This window comes from Poecile atricapillus, chromosome W, assembly GCF_030490865.1.
Source record: "Poecile atricapillus isolate bPoeAtr1 chromosome W, bPoeAtr1.hap1, whole genome shotgun sequence".
In the NCBI taxonomy this organism is placed as follows: Eukaryota; Metazoa; Chordata; class Aves; order Passeriformes; family Paridae; genus Poecile; species Poecile atricapillus.
The window spans coordinates 13606918-13623918 of record NC_081288.1 but is presented as its reverse complement, the minus strand read 5'-3'; the positions used below and the strand labels follow the sequence as shown (position 1 = coordinate 13623918).

General features: G+C 38.4%; 1 protein-coding gene across 7 annotated transcripts in view; it reads left to right on the top strand.

The window, feature by feature from the left end:
- Positions 1-17001, top strand: part of LOC131592199 (SRSF protein kinase 2) — a 129679-nt gene that overhangs the window by 31038 nt on the left and 81640 nt on the right. Inside the window, exon 1 of one of the 7 annotated variants that reach the window (XM_058863552.1) lies at positions 11195-11544. The exons of the other annotated variants lie outside the window; for them this stretch is intronic. Within the exon in view, the coding sequence (XP_058719535.1) occupies positions 11507-11544 (38 nt within the window). The 5' untranslated portion in view covers positions 11195-11506. Of the gene's footprint in view, positions 1-11194; positions 11545-17001 lie in introns of those variants that run through there. 7 annotated transcript variants of the gene reach the window in all.

Here is a 17001-nt window from a genome sequence, read left to right as displayed (position 1 = left end):
CTCTTATGATGCTTATTCATAGTTTCTCATTATGGTGTTACGTACCAGGAACAAATAAAGATTATATAAATGTTGCCATATTCCATGTTTCCCGAAGGTAGGGTGAAGTAGTAGTGGCATTTAAAAAAAATATATAAACTTTGAAGTGTGTTTCCTTCCTTGTATGGGAGCCAGGATGATGATTGGTGGGGTTTGTCTGGGTGAGACTTTCCAGTCCTGTTTAAACTTGAATAATCTGATTTTCAAGCATGTATTTTTTGTGACTGTAAACTTAGATACTTTAGTGAATGGTGAATAGCATAGTGAAACTGGAAGAGAATTCAGATAGTACAACTTTCCATGCTCTTTCATCAGGTTTTTTATTTTATTCAACAAGGTTTTCAGTTTGTTCACCTGTGTTTATCTAAAGGGAAATGCTCTAAGGCTGCACCCTTGCTCTGACTCCTCAGCAAAACCTAAAATAGTAGGTAGAGTGTTATCTGCCAATCTGTCTTCCCATTTTGTTTTTCCTTTTGATGTCTTTATGATTATCTGCATTGATCAGTTTCTAAAACAGTTTCTTGTAGTTAGTAGGGTTTTAGTGTTATGAAAGACGTAACTGACACTGCTGGCAGCCTGTTCAGCATTGTATATTGTTTAAATGTTGCTCTAACAACTGCCAAACTTGGGACTGTGTTGTCGAAAACCTGTCTTACCAACACTGACGTCTCTGCCTCCTGTGCAGGGCGAGAGCAGCATGTGTAGAAGTCCTGAGCTCCTGGTTTGAAGATGCCATGGGCTGGGTTTGGGCACTGGCAGCCACCAGCACTGGGACAAAGAGAGGTGCAGATAGGGGCGTGGGGGACGACAGGCTGGGGGACAGGTGGGGTGGCAGGATGGGGGACAGGTGGGGTGGCAGGATGGGGGACAGGTGGGGTGGCAGGCTGGGTGATGGCCTGCACCTCCAGCAGCATTGCTCAATAAAATCTGCATCATACAATCCAGGAAAAGATAGGAGGTACCAGAGGGACATAACATCACCACAAATTTGCGGAGTGGAGGGTGATTTCTCTCCACCTACATCGCAGTGTCTTCACTACAGAAGAAACTATTTGTAGCCAGCTTTTAGTCAAGACAATAGCAGGTTTCTCATATGATTGCTGAATAAGTGATGGGGAAGTCAGATGGAGAAGAGGAGAGGGTGTGAAAAGAAAAAAAGTAGAGCTAAAAAAAAACAACCTTGAAAGTCTTAATGTTTAAGTGGTAGGTTTGCAGGCCAGCCAAGAACACTTACAATTTTACATCAGCAGTGGCTGATTATGATACAGTGTAGATGAGATATTAATGAACAGCAGGAAATAAAGGCAAGCAGCATAGATCTAAATAGCTTTATCCAGTTGCAGCATCAGATCTCATCAGGTCTTAGAAACTTCTACGTTATGTAAATACCAACCTCATTGGGGTTGCTTTCAACTCTGTTCTTTCCTATAAAAATATTTTGTCCTTAGCCAGAATTTTCTTCTAATCGGATTTTAAAAAAATTTCTTCTCCCTTTCTCATATCTTGCAGCAAAAATTTATAGATATTTTGCCAGATTCCTTGTCAGTCATTTATTGTTTTTGCATATGTATAATGTTGGGGTTTTTTTTTTAAAAAAATCCCATTTCTTCAAAGAACAGAGCAAAGAAAGGGGATATTTTGATATGTATGTACATGCATGTTGTATGTTTTATCTATAAAATTAAAAGTATTCCTAATAGAAGTCCTTCAGGACTTGAAGGCTTTAACAGCATTACCTTCCCTGGAAACACCTCATATTTTCTCTCTCCATTTTTGGGAACATAATTATGTCCTTTTCAGTATTTCCAATTTTAGATACTCAGTACATGTATGTATTATGTGGTAATTACTTTCAGACTTCACAAAGACAGGCATCTGAGGAATTAAAGGTATTTCCTTTCCTTGCAAAATGGGAAGTGTAAGCTGGCTGAGTGCCAAGTTACCAGTGTTGGGTTTTTTAACGTTTGTATCAGTTTAAAGAAATAGGTCCCTGTGTTATTGCTATGTCCATTGCACTAGGGAGAAGCCCAGTAGAAGAATCCCCAGTATTTTCATGTTGCTATGTAAACCCAGAGCACTGGCAATTAAAGAGTGAAAATGGTATATGTGAGAAAAACACTTGAAATATAATTAGACGGTTCCTCCTTTCGTGGGCACTGCATGCGTATTTGAAATTTGTCATCATTACAATTTTTCTCCAGTAATAATTCTGAAATTTAATTTTTCTGTGTTACAGCTTTACTGATGATACCATTTCCAAAGGATTAAACTTGATCAAGATCTAATTTAAGAATAGGTCGATCCATTTATTTGACTAAAAAAGTCTGAGGTAATAAAATGATGCTATATTAACAGAGAATAGTATTTGTTCTCAGGTGTGATCATGACAGCTTTATTGTGGTTACTGGGTGTGTGTATTACAGTAGACAGTGATTTCCTTCTGTGCAGCATCTCAGGGTTGTTTTGCTGTCAGTGGTGGTGATGGCAGCAGGAAAGCACATCCCTGTGCGAGAGGCAGGGATGGTTGCAGTCAGTGCATGTGCATTTCCAAGGCCTGGAAAGTGGTGGTGCTTTCACGTTAAGTTTCTTCTGGCAGTTGTGAGCTTTACCTCAGAGATGGCAAAGGTGAGAGCAGGTGCCACAGATCCAAAGCCTTTTCCTTGCACTAATTGATGTTGGTCTGACAGGCTTGAGCAGGATTTCAGAGCTTGCATTGGCCCATCAGTTGTCCTTTCAACAAGAAACAAGCTGCAAAGAGCATACTTGAAGGATGGCTGACTGCTCAGATACAGGATGTTGAGGTTTGTTTAATATTGGGAAGGTTGCAATATTAGGAAGGAGACAAATCCTTCCTATTTCATTCAACGGTGACTGGTTCCAGAGGCTGTACTGCTGAGTGGACATGGTCAGTCTTGTTTACACAGGAGTTGTATCATGTCCAAATGTAGAACTAGAGGTAAAGCTAGGAGTATATGATGTTATTTGGTGACTGTGGCATGATTCGGTATCTTGGTTTTGGCACTCTTAATGGCTGCTGAGAATGTGCCTCTTGCTCTTATTCCTTCAGGTAAAAACATTTTTTGTTTCCCTCTTCTGCCTCTTGTCTCAATTATAAACAATATGGAACATTTTATATGAAGTTTGATGGAGACAAATCTGTAACCTGGCCAGCGTTCCTCAAGACTTGGACTTTGGATAACCTGATCACCATGTGGGCCCATGTCCCAGTGGGGCACAAATCACTGCTGAAGTGGAAAGATTTTTGGCTTGCCTTGTGCTTGGGATGATGTGTTTTTTTGATGGAGCTTTTTTTAAGAACTCATGAGACTGTACTCTCATGAGCCCAGGAAAAGGTGAAATGAGTCCTCTTCATATCCTAGAGGAGCAGGGCTGAGAATGTCTTTGCATCCGAAAATTCAAGTAGTATAAGAGCCTGATGATCTGCTGGTTAAGAAATGTCAAAACCCTGCAAGAATATTTGGAAAAACCAGTTGTGTAGATATTGTGATAATAATCTGTGATAAAAACTTCTTGAAAAACATGCGGTGAATATGCTATCTAAATATCTCAATTTACAAGGATTTCTATCTGTAAATTTTGAAAGGAAAAGTAAAAATACAAGGCTTTTTAGAACAGTGAATGATTCTGAAAAAGAAGACTAAGAAGAAGTTCTAACCTGAAGTTTAAGGTTATAACATGTATTCAATAACTGTGACCTCATTTAATCCTTTTGGGTAAATCATGTAGCTTCATCTCCTAGGAGAGGGAGGCATCAGTGTGTGCAAGATTTTATGAGTCACTGCTTTAGTCTTTATAAGGTAACATATGCTTGACTCAGTTTGGATGAATAGAAACCTGTTTTTTCTTTAAAACTGGAATTGTCATTTTGCTACATTAGGGCAATTTATTTTTCTTGTTGAATTCTGAAAAAAAAATAAAAGCACATTACAACAAATGATAGAAAAATAATAGTAGTTGAAAAGTTGAAGAGCACTTAAGACATTTAGGCAAAGTATAGACCTGAAAGAAAATGCTGTTATCAGAAGGATGCTAACACAGTAATAATTGTACACTAGAATATAAAAGGAATAAATTAGAAATATTTTGGATTAAAAATCATTCACTCTGTCCATTGAGTTAAGATAGTAAGGATAGAAGAAATTATGTGGTTTGAGGGTGTCTAGCACACATTATTTTGCTAGAAGTTGAATTTTTTTCAGCTTCAGCAGAGAAGCTGTCCATGTACATTTGGAAAACCACTTGCCTCTAAGTAAGGATTGGAAAATACAGCAAATGACTTACTGTGTTTTAGCTAACAGAATAATGTTTTTAATTCACTCTGTCTCTAGCTACCTTGTGTCCAGCTGTTTCTGTATGGAAATGTGGTTTTTTTTTTTTTGCTTAGTAATAGGAAACAGCTGGTTTTTAAAGGACAGAAGGTATGTTTTAACATTCTTAGAATATCTGGTTGGGTTGTTTGTTTTTTTCCCCTAAAATGAATAGACTTGTAGGAGTAAGCTTTCTGTTTTCTGGCAGCTCTAGGAAATGTTCTCAACTCTTTCCCTGTCCTCTCCAAACAAAACCATTCTCATAAACCTTAAATACTTAAAAATAATAAAGTTCAGTACATCAATAATTAGGAAATACACACAGATGTATTTGGGGTTAATAGTGCTTTCTTTGGTGTGCTTCCTGGTATTTAATCTGACAGTTATGCAAAATGAAGAATTATTTTTTATTTGCAGAATGGCTTTTTGTAAAAGCACAGACTTTCAAAGAAACTTTGGTCAGAGTTGTTTACTGGCCTCTGATGGGAGGAGGGAGGGAAAAGCACTGTGGTGCTGGGCATACATCTGGTACAGCAAATGCTGCCAGACCCAGCAGAACTATGAGAATGAAAAATTCCTCTTATTGTCACCTTTGTGTTTCAGTAAGCATTTTATTAAGGAATATTACAGTCTGGCAATAGATCAAATGCCAGATTATGTCAACGAGGCTTATTTAAGTTATGTTGATGACTAAAATTCGAATTAATAGTTTTGTTTAACTAGTTATACGTAGGTTATTCTGCTTCCCTATGTTCATAATGGGCCATTTATTGAGTAATTGTAACATATACTAAAGGTTTTCTTCTTTAATATCTAATGCTTCCTCAAATTTATCTACAAACTTACTTCAAAATTAATAATATATAATCTGACTGTATTAAAAATTCTTCAGAGGTGTAACTTATGTGAATTATGTATATTTATATATTTGAAAATTTAATTATTTTATCAAGTAAAAGGAAAATTCATCTGTGTATTTTGTGTTCTTTTAGACTTAACTCTTGGGTACTGACTGGGACTAGCAGCCATTTTGAAGGAAGACAGGTTTTCCTTAGAATATTTTGTGAAAGTATTATTTTTCAACCATGGCTCACATATGGAAAGCAGTTTAGAAGGACAACAGTGATATTACTATGAATATGTTCTTTAAAAGTACCTGAGCATATGGTTCCAGTAGTTTTAAGTATATCAGAAATGTAAAAGGCAGTGGCTCTGAGATCACTAGGAAAAGATCAGATGCAACATACAGTTTCTCAAAAACCCCAAAAGAGTCAGTACTACTAACATTAAGTCATTGAATGAACCTATAGATACTGAGCAAATCCATCTTACCTTTATGCAAGGGAAAATGAAAGACTTAAAAAAAAATTTCTATAATTTTTTCCCATCATTAGATATTGACTTCTAGGTATTGTCTGCCAAGCTGAGCATGAGCAGGATCCACTTGTGCAGTGTATAGAAAAAAACTTCCCTTTGTATCCATTATCTGGTCCCTAGAAGTTGTGTGTGGGACAAGGAAGTGTTTTTTTCAAAACATGCTTTACATTGAAAGCAGTAACTAAAACATGATTCTTACAAAAATGTTTACACTTTAAAGTACATTTTGATATTACCTTTTCTAATACATGTCTTTAGGAAAGGAGAGAGTTTGCTTTATCATTTGGAAGTAAATAATTTTTTAAAATGGTGATTTTAATATTTTGAGTATGGCATAACTTTAAAAGTTCTATTGTAATTTCCTCATATTCTGAGCAGAAATATTATTTAACATATTGAAGAGGAATAATACTAAGAATATTAATGTAATCTCTTCAAGAGGAAATTGCAATGAGCTAATTTTTCTATCACTCTTCAGTGAGACAGTTGCTGGCTTGTGTATCAGTATTGATGTGAATGTTATGCGTGAGAGACCTGAAGAAGTCCGTAAAACTACTATTTTTTTCTCACTTCAGAAGCTTAGTAACGTCTGGAAGATGATTTTATTTTAGAGCCATTATACTCCTTATGCTTCCGTACTACCCCATTTAGTATTCATATGCTTATGAAATTTAGGCTTACTCTGTGTCTGTGCCATTTTGAAACCCCTGTTTTATTCACACAGCCTGTGATTCTAGCAGTCTTTTAGAATTATTTATTTTAAAAATACATGATCTAAAACACATAAAGTAGTGAACCTCTCAAGATGTCTGCAGAGCCAGTCTAGTTTTGTCTGGGGTCCAGTGCCTCATCAGGAGAATCTAAATTTATTGCCTTTTGTGTTGTTTAGCATGTCACCTGTATAACAATTACCCAAAGCTCAAAACATAGATCTGTCCACATAAAATCACATTACTGATACCAAAGTTCCTAATGCATATCATGACTTCTAGGCTGAAATATTACTTAGAATAGTCAGTTTGATTAATTTGATTTAATAGTTTCAGATCTGTCTTCATAGATTCATTTGGGAAGCAGGACTATTTCTTTCAACAGTAACACTGGAAGTAGTCAACTTGCAGCAGGAGGAGGATTTTATAGGCAAATGATGAGATCCAAGCAGCTGTTGCTGTGATGCAAGGATGGAAAATTCAGTGGAGAATAGACTAGGATGGATATTGATAAGGAAGTACATGTTTAAAGATAGTGTAGAAGAAAGGCTAACAGCACCTCAAGCTCGTGTCCTAACATATACACTACACAGAAAATGGAAGAAAAGCACTAAACCTGCTAGTTTATGATCAGATTAGACTAACAAAATGTGTGTGCTAGCCTACCTATTAATTAAAAATGAAGTATATTTTTCTTGTACCTGTTTAGTATAATATTTAATTTAAAAATGAGGTATGGAAACTAGTATGGCAGGGTTTACATTGCAAAAAATTGCAGGTACTTATGTTTAGATGCTACTTTGTCTCTTCCTTTGCTCCCAAGAGGCAGAGGGGTGGCAGAAGGAAGAAGCTGTATTAGTTGAGTTCTGCAACAGTGGATCTCTGCCCTGGATAAATTTAATACATGCACTGTCAGTAAGATATTTTAATCTTGACTGATGAACATGTTGTACACCATTGAGATAATCTGTTTGCGGTAGACATGATTAAATTTTTAGTGAAACAGTGACTTCTGTCAGTAGACTTTGAAATTGTGGTGACTCTGATATCTACCCATATGTCACAGGGAACAGTTTGTGCAGTGCCGTATACCTTGTCCACACTTTTCCATCTGTGCTTAAACAGCAGTTACGATTATTTTTTTTTTAATTGTGGAGAGCTCTTGTGTGGTTTTTTTAATTGATAAAACAAATAAACAAAACTCTAGGCTAATTCTGTTCCTCTGTTCTTTTTTCCAGATTATGTATATATCCCTCAGAGATCCCTAGCTCCCACATCAATTTTTTTTTGTTCTTCTTTCATATTGCTAAAATGACAGGATTTCTCTTCATCTTGTGTAGAGAGTTTCTCCCCTTACAATTTCTGAGGTGATTTGTTCTAGATTTGATGTGGAAATTTCAGGTTGCTTGGAGCTTTTGGCATGATGCTCTCTGACAAATCCCCCGTGGGTTTAGAAATTGCTAACATCTCTTTCTAGGACTACATTTTCCCAAGCTTTTGGGTTTTTTTTGGTTTTTTTTTTTGGCATAGCAAATGCCTTCCTGCTTTAACTTCACCTGATGCCTTTTTCTCTGGTCTAACACACAATTTCCACTTGAATGTATCAGAGGAGGAGAACATGGAAGCTTAAAAAAAAAACAACTATGGTTAGTTTCTGCTTTGCTTTGGTTTGGGAAAAACCCAATCATGATGATTAGGAAGCCATTTTGGGCAGTGTAGAGCCTTTCTGGTTTTTGTTTTCATTCAATCACAGCTTGAATAGTACGGCTTTAGAGACTCAGTGTATCTGCTTCTCAGGTGTTGGCTGAGAGCCAGTTGTCTGCTACTTGATCTGTACACAGTGCAAAGTGGACTGATGAAGTGCATGGAATCACTGAGGAGTTGGTGACTACGATACTACCCCATACCTGAATTTATTACTGTTTTGGAGCTGAAAATATTTACTGCATTAACTCCTGCTTTGAGATGTGCAAGCGCTAATTTTCATTCATCTTCAGCTTTTATTCAGCCAGTGTTAGGATCTGTTCTACATGTGGTTCTGTGTAGAGTGCTATCTTTTTGTGGCCTCAGAAATTAGGACAACCCAAAACTCTTCAGTGAAGACGTAAATGCTTGCTCACTAAGCTGAGGTTCACTGGTGCTGATCGGTACAGTTACTGAATTCACTCATGGAACATATTAAAGGTGTGGGTCTTTGAATCTGTAAGAGGTGTAGGTCCTGAACAGCCTAGCATTTGCCTTTGTGGCACTGTACTTGAGGTAAACTGAAAGTGGAAGTGTTAGTTCTGTGTTAGGTTGGATGGTCATGAACCAAGAAACCTCCAGGAAGAGCTGTTCAGTTGTAAAACTTTCGTTTTTCCTCTCTTCTTTTTCTGTTACTTTAACAAATACTGCTGTAATTTGCATTCTTCTGGACACAAAGGCTAGTAGAGTGGTGCTATGGTGACTGCAGTTCAAAGGTTTTTTCCGTTTTTGTGTTATTTGGACTTGGGATGCTATTTCTAAGTTCCAAAAAAACTCTGTAAATGATCCCAGAATTCTGGATATGTAACTTACAAATAATCAAAATAAACAAATGAGAACACTGCTGTTTCTGCAGCCGTTATTCTCTTATGGTCTAAAGGCACTTAGTGTAAAAGCCATATGTCTTATTTTGGTGATATTATTCCCAAGATCAGTTTTTGTATGAGTGATAGTGATTGTATCAGCCTGAGTTTGCTGGTGCACTGTGGATGTGTAAAGGTACAGAATTGTTTTTAAAAATGAACAAAAGGGGTCCACTTGCAAAAATCTCAGGTAGCAGAGACAGAAGGTTGGTAAATCCTAAATAAGAAAATACTTCAAATTGACAGAAGGAGAAACAGAGGAAAGAAAAACTCCAAAACCTTGTGATACAACTATTATCTAATTGTGGAGAATGCTTATTAAGATATTAGAATTCTTTTTCCTATGAGGTCTCATTTAAATTCTTCTTGTAGCTATATTAAATAAGTCTTTGTTGTCACTTGGTTACTATAGTTATGTAAAATTAGATTACGTGCTATAATGCCATCATGGAGAAATGTCTGTGCATCTTGTAGAGGATCCAGGGACTCAAAGTTTGCAGTGAAATAACTTATATCTTGGATTTGTTTTTAACGTCTTGTACTGTTAGCAGTAAAGTCTTAGTATAATAATCTCTAGACATCCATTGCAAGGCCTATGTGGAATAAATAATTTGATCACTTCATTCCAAACTCTGTGGATTTTGTTTTGCTATAAAATCCTGCCATGTTAATATGTTTATGTAATTAATTTTCATTTTTAAGCATCTTCAGAAGGAATTAAAAATTTGTTGGACTTTGAAATTGAAGACCATATTTATAGTCAGTCAGTGTCAAGGGTCTGTGGTAGGGAAATGAACTTTAGTTCATCCCTGCATTGGGATGTGAGTATCCCAGTAGTTGTGACTGTAGAACCACTTGCTGCCTGGAATGGACAATGGTAAAAGAAATTTTTAATGATACTTGCAGTCATGCAGTGGAGCCAGTTCTGAACATACTGACATTTCACAGACAGGTTTTCAAAGATCTGAGAAGAATCTACTTTGGATGTGAGAACTGAGATAATTCTTGGAGGTTCCTCTGATCAGTATGTTTTGGGAAGAACGAGTGCCAGATGCTTAAAAAGGTGATGATCACTTGCTATCTTGAAAGCCTTCCACCGAAGCATGAGAGTGATAAACTCAGATAGTAATAATATTCTTGTTTCAACTTTGGTTGAAAAAAAAAAGAGATAAATCTAGTTACCCAGTTTCTCTTCTGTTTTCAGAAATTTCTGTGGCTTTGCACCTGAGCTATGTGTGAAGAGAGAAAGAAAAGTCAGGTTGAAGGTCTTCCATTGCGGAATGGTTAATCCCAAACAGTTCAGGTTTACTGTGGCTGTTCAGTGGACATAGTGTTGCTCAGGTCTTATTATTATTACCATAGGTGGCACTACGGTCTCTGGTGAGGCTACTATCTTAAAATGATGCTCGCATCCCTGACTTTGTTCTTTCCATTTTTTTGGGTCACAAACCTCTCGACTCCAGAGCTCCTGGTGAATTCACTTTTCAGCAGTCTGTCCTGCTTCGACAGGATCTTGTGAAGCGAGTGGCAGGGTGCATCTCCCCTTGGTGCCAGCACGCCGGCTGTCCGTGCCGGGGTGTGCTGCCGGCGTTTTGGTAGCGAGGTACCAGCCCATTGGTGATGACAGAATCACAGAATGTGCTGAGCTGGAAGGAACCCACCAGGATCATCAAGACCAGCTCCTGGCCATTCATGGCACCATTCCGAGAGTCACCCCGTTTGCCCGAGAGCATTGTCCAGACGCTTCTTGAACTCGGCCAGGGTTGGTGCTGTGACCGCTGCCCTGGGGAGCCTGTTCCAGAGCCCAGCCACCCTCTGGGTGCCTACTAGGTATTAAAAAAGAAAGAAAAGGAAAAAAAAAGGAAAATGAAACATTACTTTTCAAAGTGTATTTGGGGGACATTAGAGGAAGATCACTAAAAACCAAAATTCAGGTGGCCTAGCCTTTTCCACGTCTGGTTTCTCAACCGTGTGTGAAAGTAGTGATTTAATACCTCGCTTTTTGTGACAAAAATGATTCAAAGAGCCATATTTTTCAGATCTTTTCATCTGGAGGCTTTCGCGGGTGTGCAGTACCCCTTAGCGAGGTACCCGGGAAGACGATCCGTGCCGGGAATCCTTTGTTTCGGCGTTTTTCCCCTCGGCAGGCACCCTCCGCGCCCCCCCCCGCCGGCGGCAGCGGTGGCGCGGCCCCCGCGGTGCCCGCGCGAGCTCGGGCGCGGAGCGGCGCCCCCCGCTCGGCGATGGTTCCGCCCGCCGTGCGCGGTCATGTGCGCGGGCCCGGCCCTCCGAGCGCGGCTGGGCGGCCTCGCACAGCGCCGCGTCCCGGGCCTCCGGCGGACAAAAGGGCGCAGGGAAGCGAGACCTCCGGAAGGCGAGGGCAGGCGGTGTCGGTGGTGAACGTTTTCTGATTTTTCCAGAAATCAAGCAGAAGACTGAGCTGCTGATGTCAGTTAACTCTGAGAAGTCGTCCTCTCCAGAAAGGTACGGCCGCATCCCCGTCCGCATGAACGCGGGGCTTCTCCCTCTGCCTCCGCGCGGCTGCTGGCATTGTCCGCCTGCTGCATGCTGGATCTCGCACCGTGCCCACCCAGCCTGTCCTCCTGGTCGAGCTTTGTGCGCGTTTGCCGAGGGTTCCGGTGCCGGGCTGCGCCCCGGAGCCCGCGGGCTGCAGCATGCGGATCGCGGCGGGGCGGGCTGGGCTGGCTGGTGCAGACCCCGCGCCCGTCACGCGAGCGCAGCGCGCAGACCCCGCCGCGCTGCTGCCCCTTCACGTGGGCAGCACATAGAACTTGGCCAAGCGATTCGTGCCCTGTTATGTGGAAAAGGGAGTGTCCTTTGGAAAGTAGCTCAGGAATCGCAAATCCCCCTATTAGTCACATTCTGTAAGATAGATGTGATCCCTGTTCAAGTCTGTGCTAGGAAATGGAGCAGTCGCTGCATGCAGTAATGGTTCATGCCTGCAGGTAAGGACAAAATGACTCAGAAGTGTTTTTAAAGCAATTATTTTATCTGTCAATCAGATTAGTGCTATTTCAAGTAGCTGTTTCATTTTTAGAGAAATACTTAAAGGTACTAAATGTACATTTAAGTCTTCTGAAGTGAAATAGCCTCTTGTGGTTGTTTTGTTGATTTCGAATAAATCAGCCCTGCTCACTTCTGTTTTGCTTGCAACTGCATTTTAGGGCATTTTTATTTTTTAAACCGCTTCAGTCTAGAGACACGTAATACCATTTCCCCCCCATTATTTACAATAAACATTTTGGCTGTATGCAAAAGACCCTCTGAATGTTTTATTTCACCCTCCTAATATTGGACATTGGCAAAAAAAATACTATTAATTTTAAGCTGTCAAGCTGTGTTAGGCTGAAATCATGATCTAAAGTTTATTTCATTAAATGGTTCAGCATAGAGAGACATGATAAGGCACTGAATGCTATCTTAAGGAAACAGCCTAAAAGACATCTTTTAAAATCAACTAGTGCTGTATGGCATGGGTGGTTTGAAAAACCAAAATGAGCAATTTAATTTGATTTATAAGTATATTTATGTATGATACGTAGAAGCAAACTGCATTGCTTTCACCAGCTGTAGTTATGACAAAATACCAGCTATGAGAGATACAGAAAATGGTGGGGGGGAATGGGGTGTTAAGTCACCTTTCCAAAATGGAGAAATATAAGAAGAGCTTTGAGAGGAATTTTAGTATTTATGTGTTCAAAATTAAGAATGAGGAAAGAAAATGCAAATGTTTATTTGTTAATCTTTATCCCACTCCTATGCCTAAAAATTTTAAATACAAGACTCATAAAATGGTGGTGGTAACAGGGAGGATGATGGAGTGAAAATAGTCAAGGAAACAGGTGTTAACTTGATTTTTGGAAAGACTTCAGTTGGCATTGCTGTCTGGGAATTTGGTATATTATACAGATACTTATTTTATTAAAATGAATGGTATGCAGCACCTGACATCTGATCAGTCTGATTTTGAGCAGAACATGCTCATGGTTGAACTAATGGTAGTCCTAGATGAAGAGATCCTTTTAAAGGATCATAACACACAATTAGAAAAAGATGCATTTGTTTGAGATTCATTTGAATGTGATTCATTAAAAAGTAAGATTGTTTTAGCAGCATGATGTGTTATCATGCAATAAAGATTAAAAGTGGCTGTTGTATATGCACAGAGATTTCTTTTGAGGATTTAAATATATAGTACTCTTTACCTAGAGATTGGTTTGACAGATCAGCTCCATGGTCAGTTATAAATGAAAACATCTTTATTTTCTTGGAGGGTTTTTTTTTTTTTTTTTAAAAAAAACCACATTCTTTTCATCTATCTAAAAATAGACTGAATTTTTTTGCAAGCTGTTATGAAACAGTGCTGTCTATCCTATTAGCTGCCAGTTCCTTTCAAGGCTCTTTGAAAATTAATATACTAGATTTTTAAAAAAGAAATAATTATAATATTGAATGTCTGAACTGTAAAACTGGCCTTATCTGCTCTGTAGAGAAATTTCAATGTGTGTTTATGCCATACAGGCATGAGAATATGCATGTTCTTGAAAAACATAGAAAGGGAATTAATTCTTGCATATTTATTTATTTATTGCTGGTTTTTATCCTTGCTCCTAGTGGTTGGCCTTCTTGTGAAGCTTGAGTTCTCCATGTGGGAATGCTGTGTGGAAGATCTGAAAGAGTCCATGGCTTGTTTCTTGTTTTCCACGCTAGCAGAGGCTGCTAGACAGCGCTTGCATAGCCAGAGGGGAGGGGAGAGGAGGTGCTCTGTGCATTTACAGAGACTGATGAAATGGGAATAGAGAAGGAATGAGACAGAAGACCATTACTTGCCTCCTTCTTTGGTTGGTCTTTGTTCTTACAAGACAGTATAGTGTTTGTAGGTTTTCCTGCTCATTTGGCAAGTTCAACATGCTGTCACATCTTACTGATGAGAAGAAAGCTGGGATGTAATGGATGGCTTGGCTGTTATGGAGGCTCAGCATTTTAGAAATCCTGCAGTGTTCTCTTAGGATAGTTGTTATGATTTTAAGAACCTTTCAGGAGACATTAACAAGAAAGTTGAACCTTTATGTTGAGGACCGTCTGAGATGTTTAAAGACATTGGCAGCCTTGAAAAGTAAATCAATACAAACCTGAGACATTTTTCATAGATACATCGTTCCTTTCCCTTTACCTTCTCCCTAGAAAAACTGAAGTTGCAGAGTTGAGGTGATGAGATTAAGATACCTGTGTTTTGGCGTGCTATGGGATATTTCTTTAGCAGATACAATCAGACAGCATCTCTATGTCCTAAATTTCCGAGTGGTTAATGCTGCCCTGGGCCAAAGTCCTGGTTCCTTGTTGATAAGGTAACCCAGGTAACTGCAGACGCGTGTGTGCACATGGACTGGGCGGTGGATCAGGTAACCCACTGCAGCTGCTGTCGCTGAATTGATTTGTTTGCATGTCCGAGCCTTAAGGAGACCATGGATATGTTTTCCTACAGTGTGCTTACAATGTGATACTCACCTGATTTCCTTATTTAATAAGTAGTAATTAAACTACCATGTACCCCCGTATTTTTTGTGTTTCCTTGGGGGCTGCATGAAGTTACTGGTCCAAGTCCTGAAGAAGCACGTAGCATCACCCAAATGAAGGAGGGATTTTGGGAGCCCTCCAGGAAAGTAAAAATACTTCCGTTTCAGGTGTATGAGTTATGCAGTCTTCTCATCTACAGTACAGTGCATGCTTTGAGCTGCACAGGATTTTATTTTGTTTTTTTCCCCTTTTTAAGGGCTGTGTGGAAGTCTTGGCAAGTTCATTTCTTTCTCAGAAAAGTTAATTCTTTCACCTGGATGACTTGATACTCTTAAGACTTCAAACCTAATGTATGCAGTCGTTTTCTTTTTCACATTTTAGGACTAAGAGCTTGTTATTCCTTTGGCTCTGATTTTGGATTCTAAATTTGTGTCAGCAGTGCAGTTTGACCATGGAGCATTTTCTGATAAAGGTTATTAGCAAGGCTGATCAGTCTGAAGTGTTTGACCTGCTCTTTTTCCTTCTTTTTACAAAGGCTGCGTATGCATGTTTCTTTGAGTTTCTGCTTCAGTGTTTTTTATAAAAAATAATAGCAGCCACTTTTGAACAGTGTTAAAGAAGGTATCTGGTGTGTATATAATTCCATTTTCATGATTTTGAGTGGTTTCATAAATCCCTCAAGAAAGGGAAGATACTTTCAAATGACAAGTTTGTATTAATCAGTATGTAGAAGTGTTTGGTGTCAGGTGGTGCAGGCAAGTTTTAAGAAATAAGGGTGATTTTGGTTTGGCTTTTTGTTGGGATTTCTTTTGAGTCTTGGGGTATGTATATCACTCTATCTTTGTAATTTATATTTGCAGAGCAAATTAATGTATTTCTCACTGCTTTTACATAGTTTCTTCATCAGATCATGCCAAGGAGGCATTCAGGGATAAAATAAAGGAGAAAGAAAGAAATCTGAAATAATGAGAAGGAAGGAAAAAGATGGAAGCTGAGTACTGTCTGCTTCCTTTTCTAGTTGTTAGAGGAGGGATTGTAGAACAAGTTTTGATGTTGAAAGATTCCTTTGGGTTCTGGAACATGAGGGAATTTTTTTATTCTGTTCTTGTGTGTGTGTATTTCTCTTTTTTAATTTCATTGTGGATGCACTACTTCTAAGGTAGAAGTGTAACTTGTAATAAATACAGAAATAATGTTTAAAAGTAGAACCATCAGCTAACAACATGAAACATAAGCTGATATTGCTGTGTGTCAGATAAATGGTTTGGAATAATTGTTAAATAATAGGGTATTATAATGATTCCATTATTTATGTAACTAACACTAAAAAAAAAATAGTTGTCAGAATAATGCAACTATTTCATCAGTTCCGGTAACTTTCAAACACATTTATGAAATTTTCTTTAGCTCTCTTTCTGCTTTGCTGGTTCTTCTTTATAGGATAAAAGAAATGTTGCACATCTTCCCTTTCAGGACAGTTCAAATCTATTTTTAGTGGTCATGAAACTGTAACCTTTATGTTTTGTTTTATATATGGTGACCAATATGTATTTCCCTCCCATTCTACTTACTGTCTTTTATCTCAGAAGTAGAAAGAAAATCATGCTATCTTAGTGTGGGCCTTAAGTTGTTTGTCCAGGGAGGCACTTTATTCTACCACCAACTCTGTTGGGTGACAGTGTACCTGTATAGCTCTCTCAGACTAGGTGCTTAATTTTAGATTACCAGTTCTGGACCAAAATAAATCCTATGTTTTGTGTGGTTTTCATATTAAAGGTTTCACAATCTCACTTGTTTTAGCACGTAAGGCTTTTAAGTGAAAAATGAAAGGGATGTGGAGACAAGGAATGTTGCAATATGCCATTGTCCTTGTGTAAGAAAAAAATGGAAATAGCTTATATAGAAATAGCAACTTATGGAGCATGTTTTTCACTTGAGGTGATATTTTTAGTGGACACTGTACTGTTTTATAGAGTTGGTAGTGCCTCTTTGAAAAGATTGAGAATTTTAAGTGTATTTTAGTTTTCAAGGATAGACTCAGTTTATTTCTCTGTCTGGAATTTCTGCCATAGGTAAAAAATCATGTACTTTGATGTTTAATAACAAGTGAAATATTATCATTAGTATCCTTACTATTCAGATGGCCTGTGCACTACTTAATTTTTTTCTTAAATTTTTTTTTAATGATTAACAACTTTTCATCATGCAGGTATTTGTGAGGTATTTATTACAGGGAATTTTTTAATATACCTTCTGAAAACTAAAATCTCAAATTTTGTCAGTTCCTGTTGGAACTAAAATGAGAGAATTTTCTGAAAGGGAGAGATGGAAAGTTCTGGGGTGTTGTATGAGGTTTTCCTGTATGAGAACTGTTCACTGGAAACTAACTCAGGCAGTCCAGTG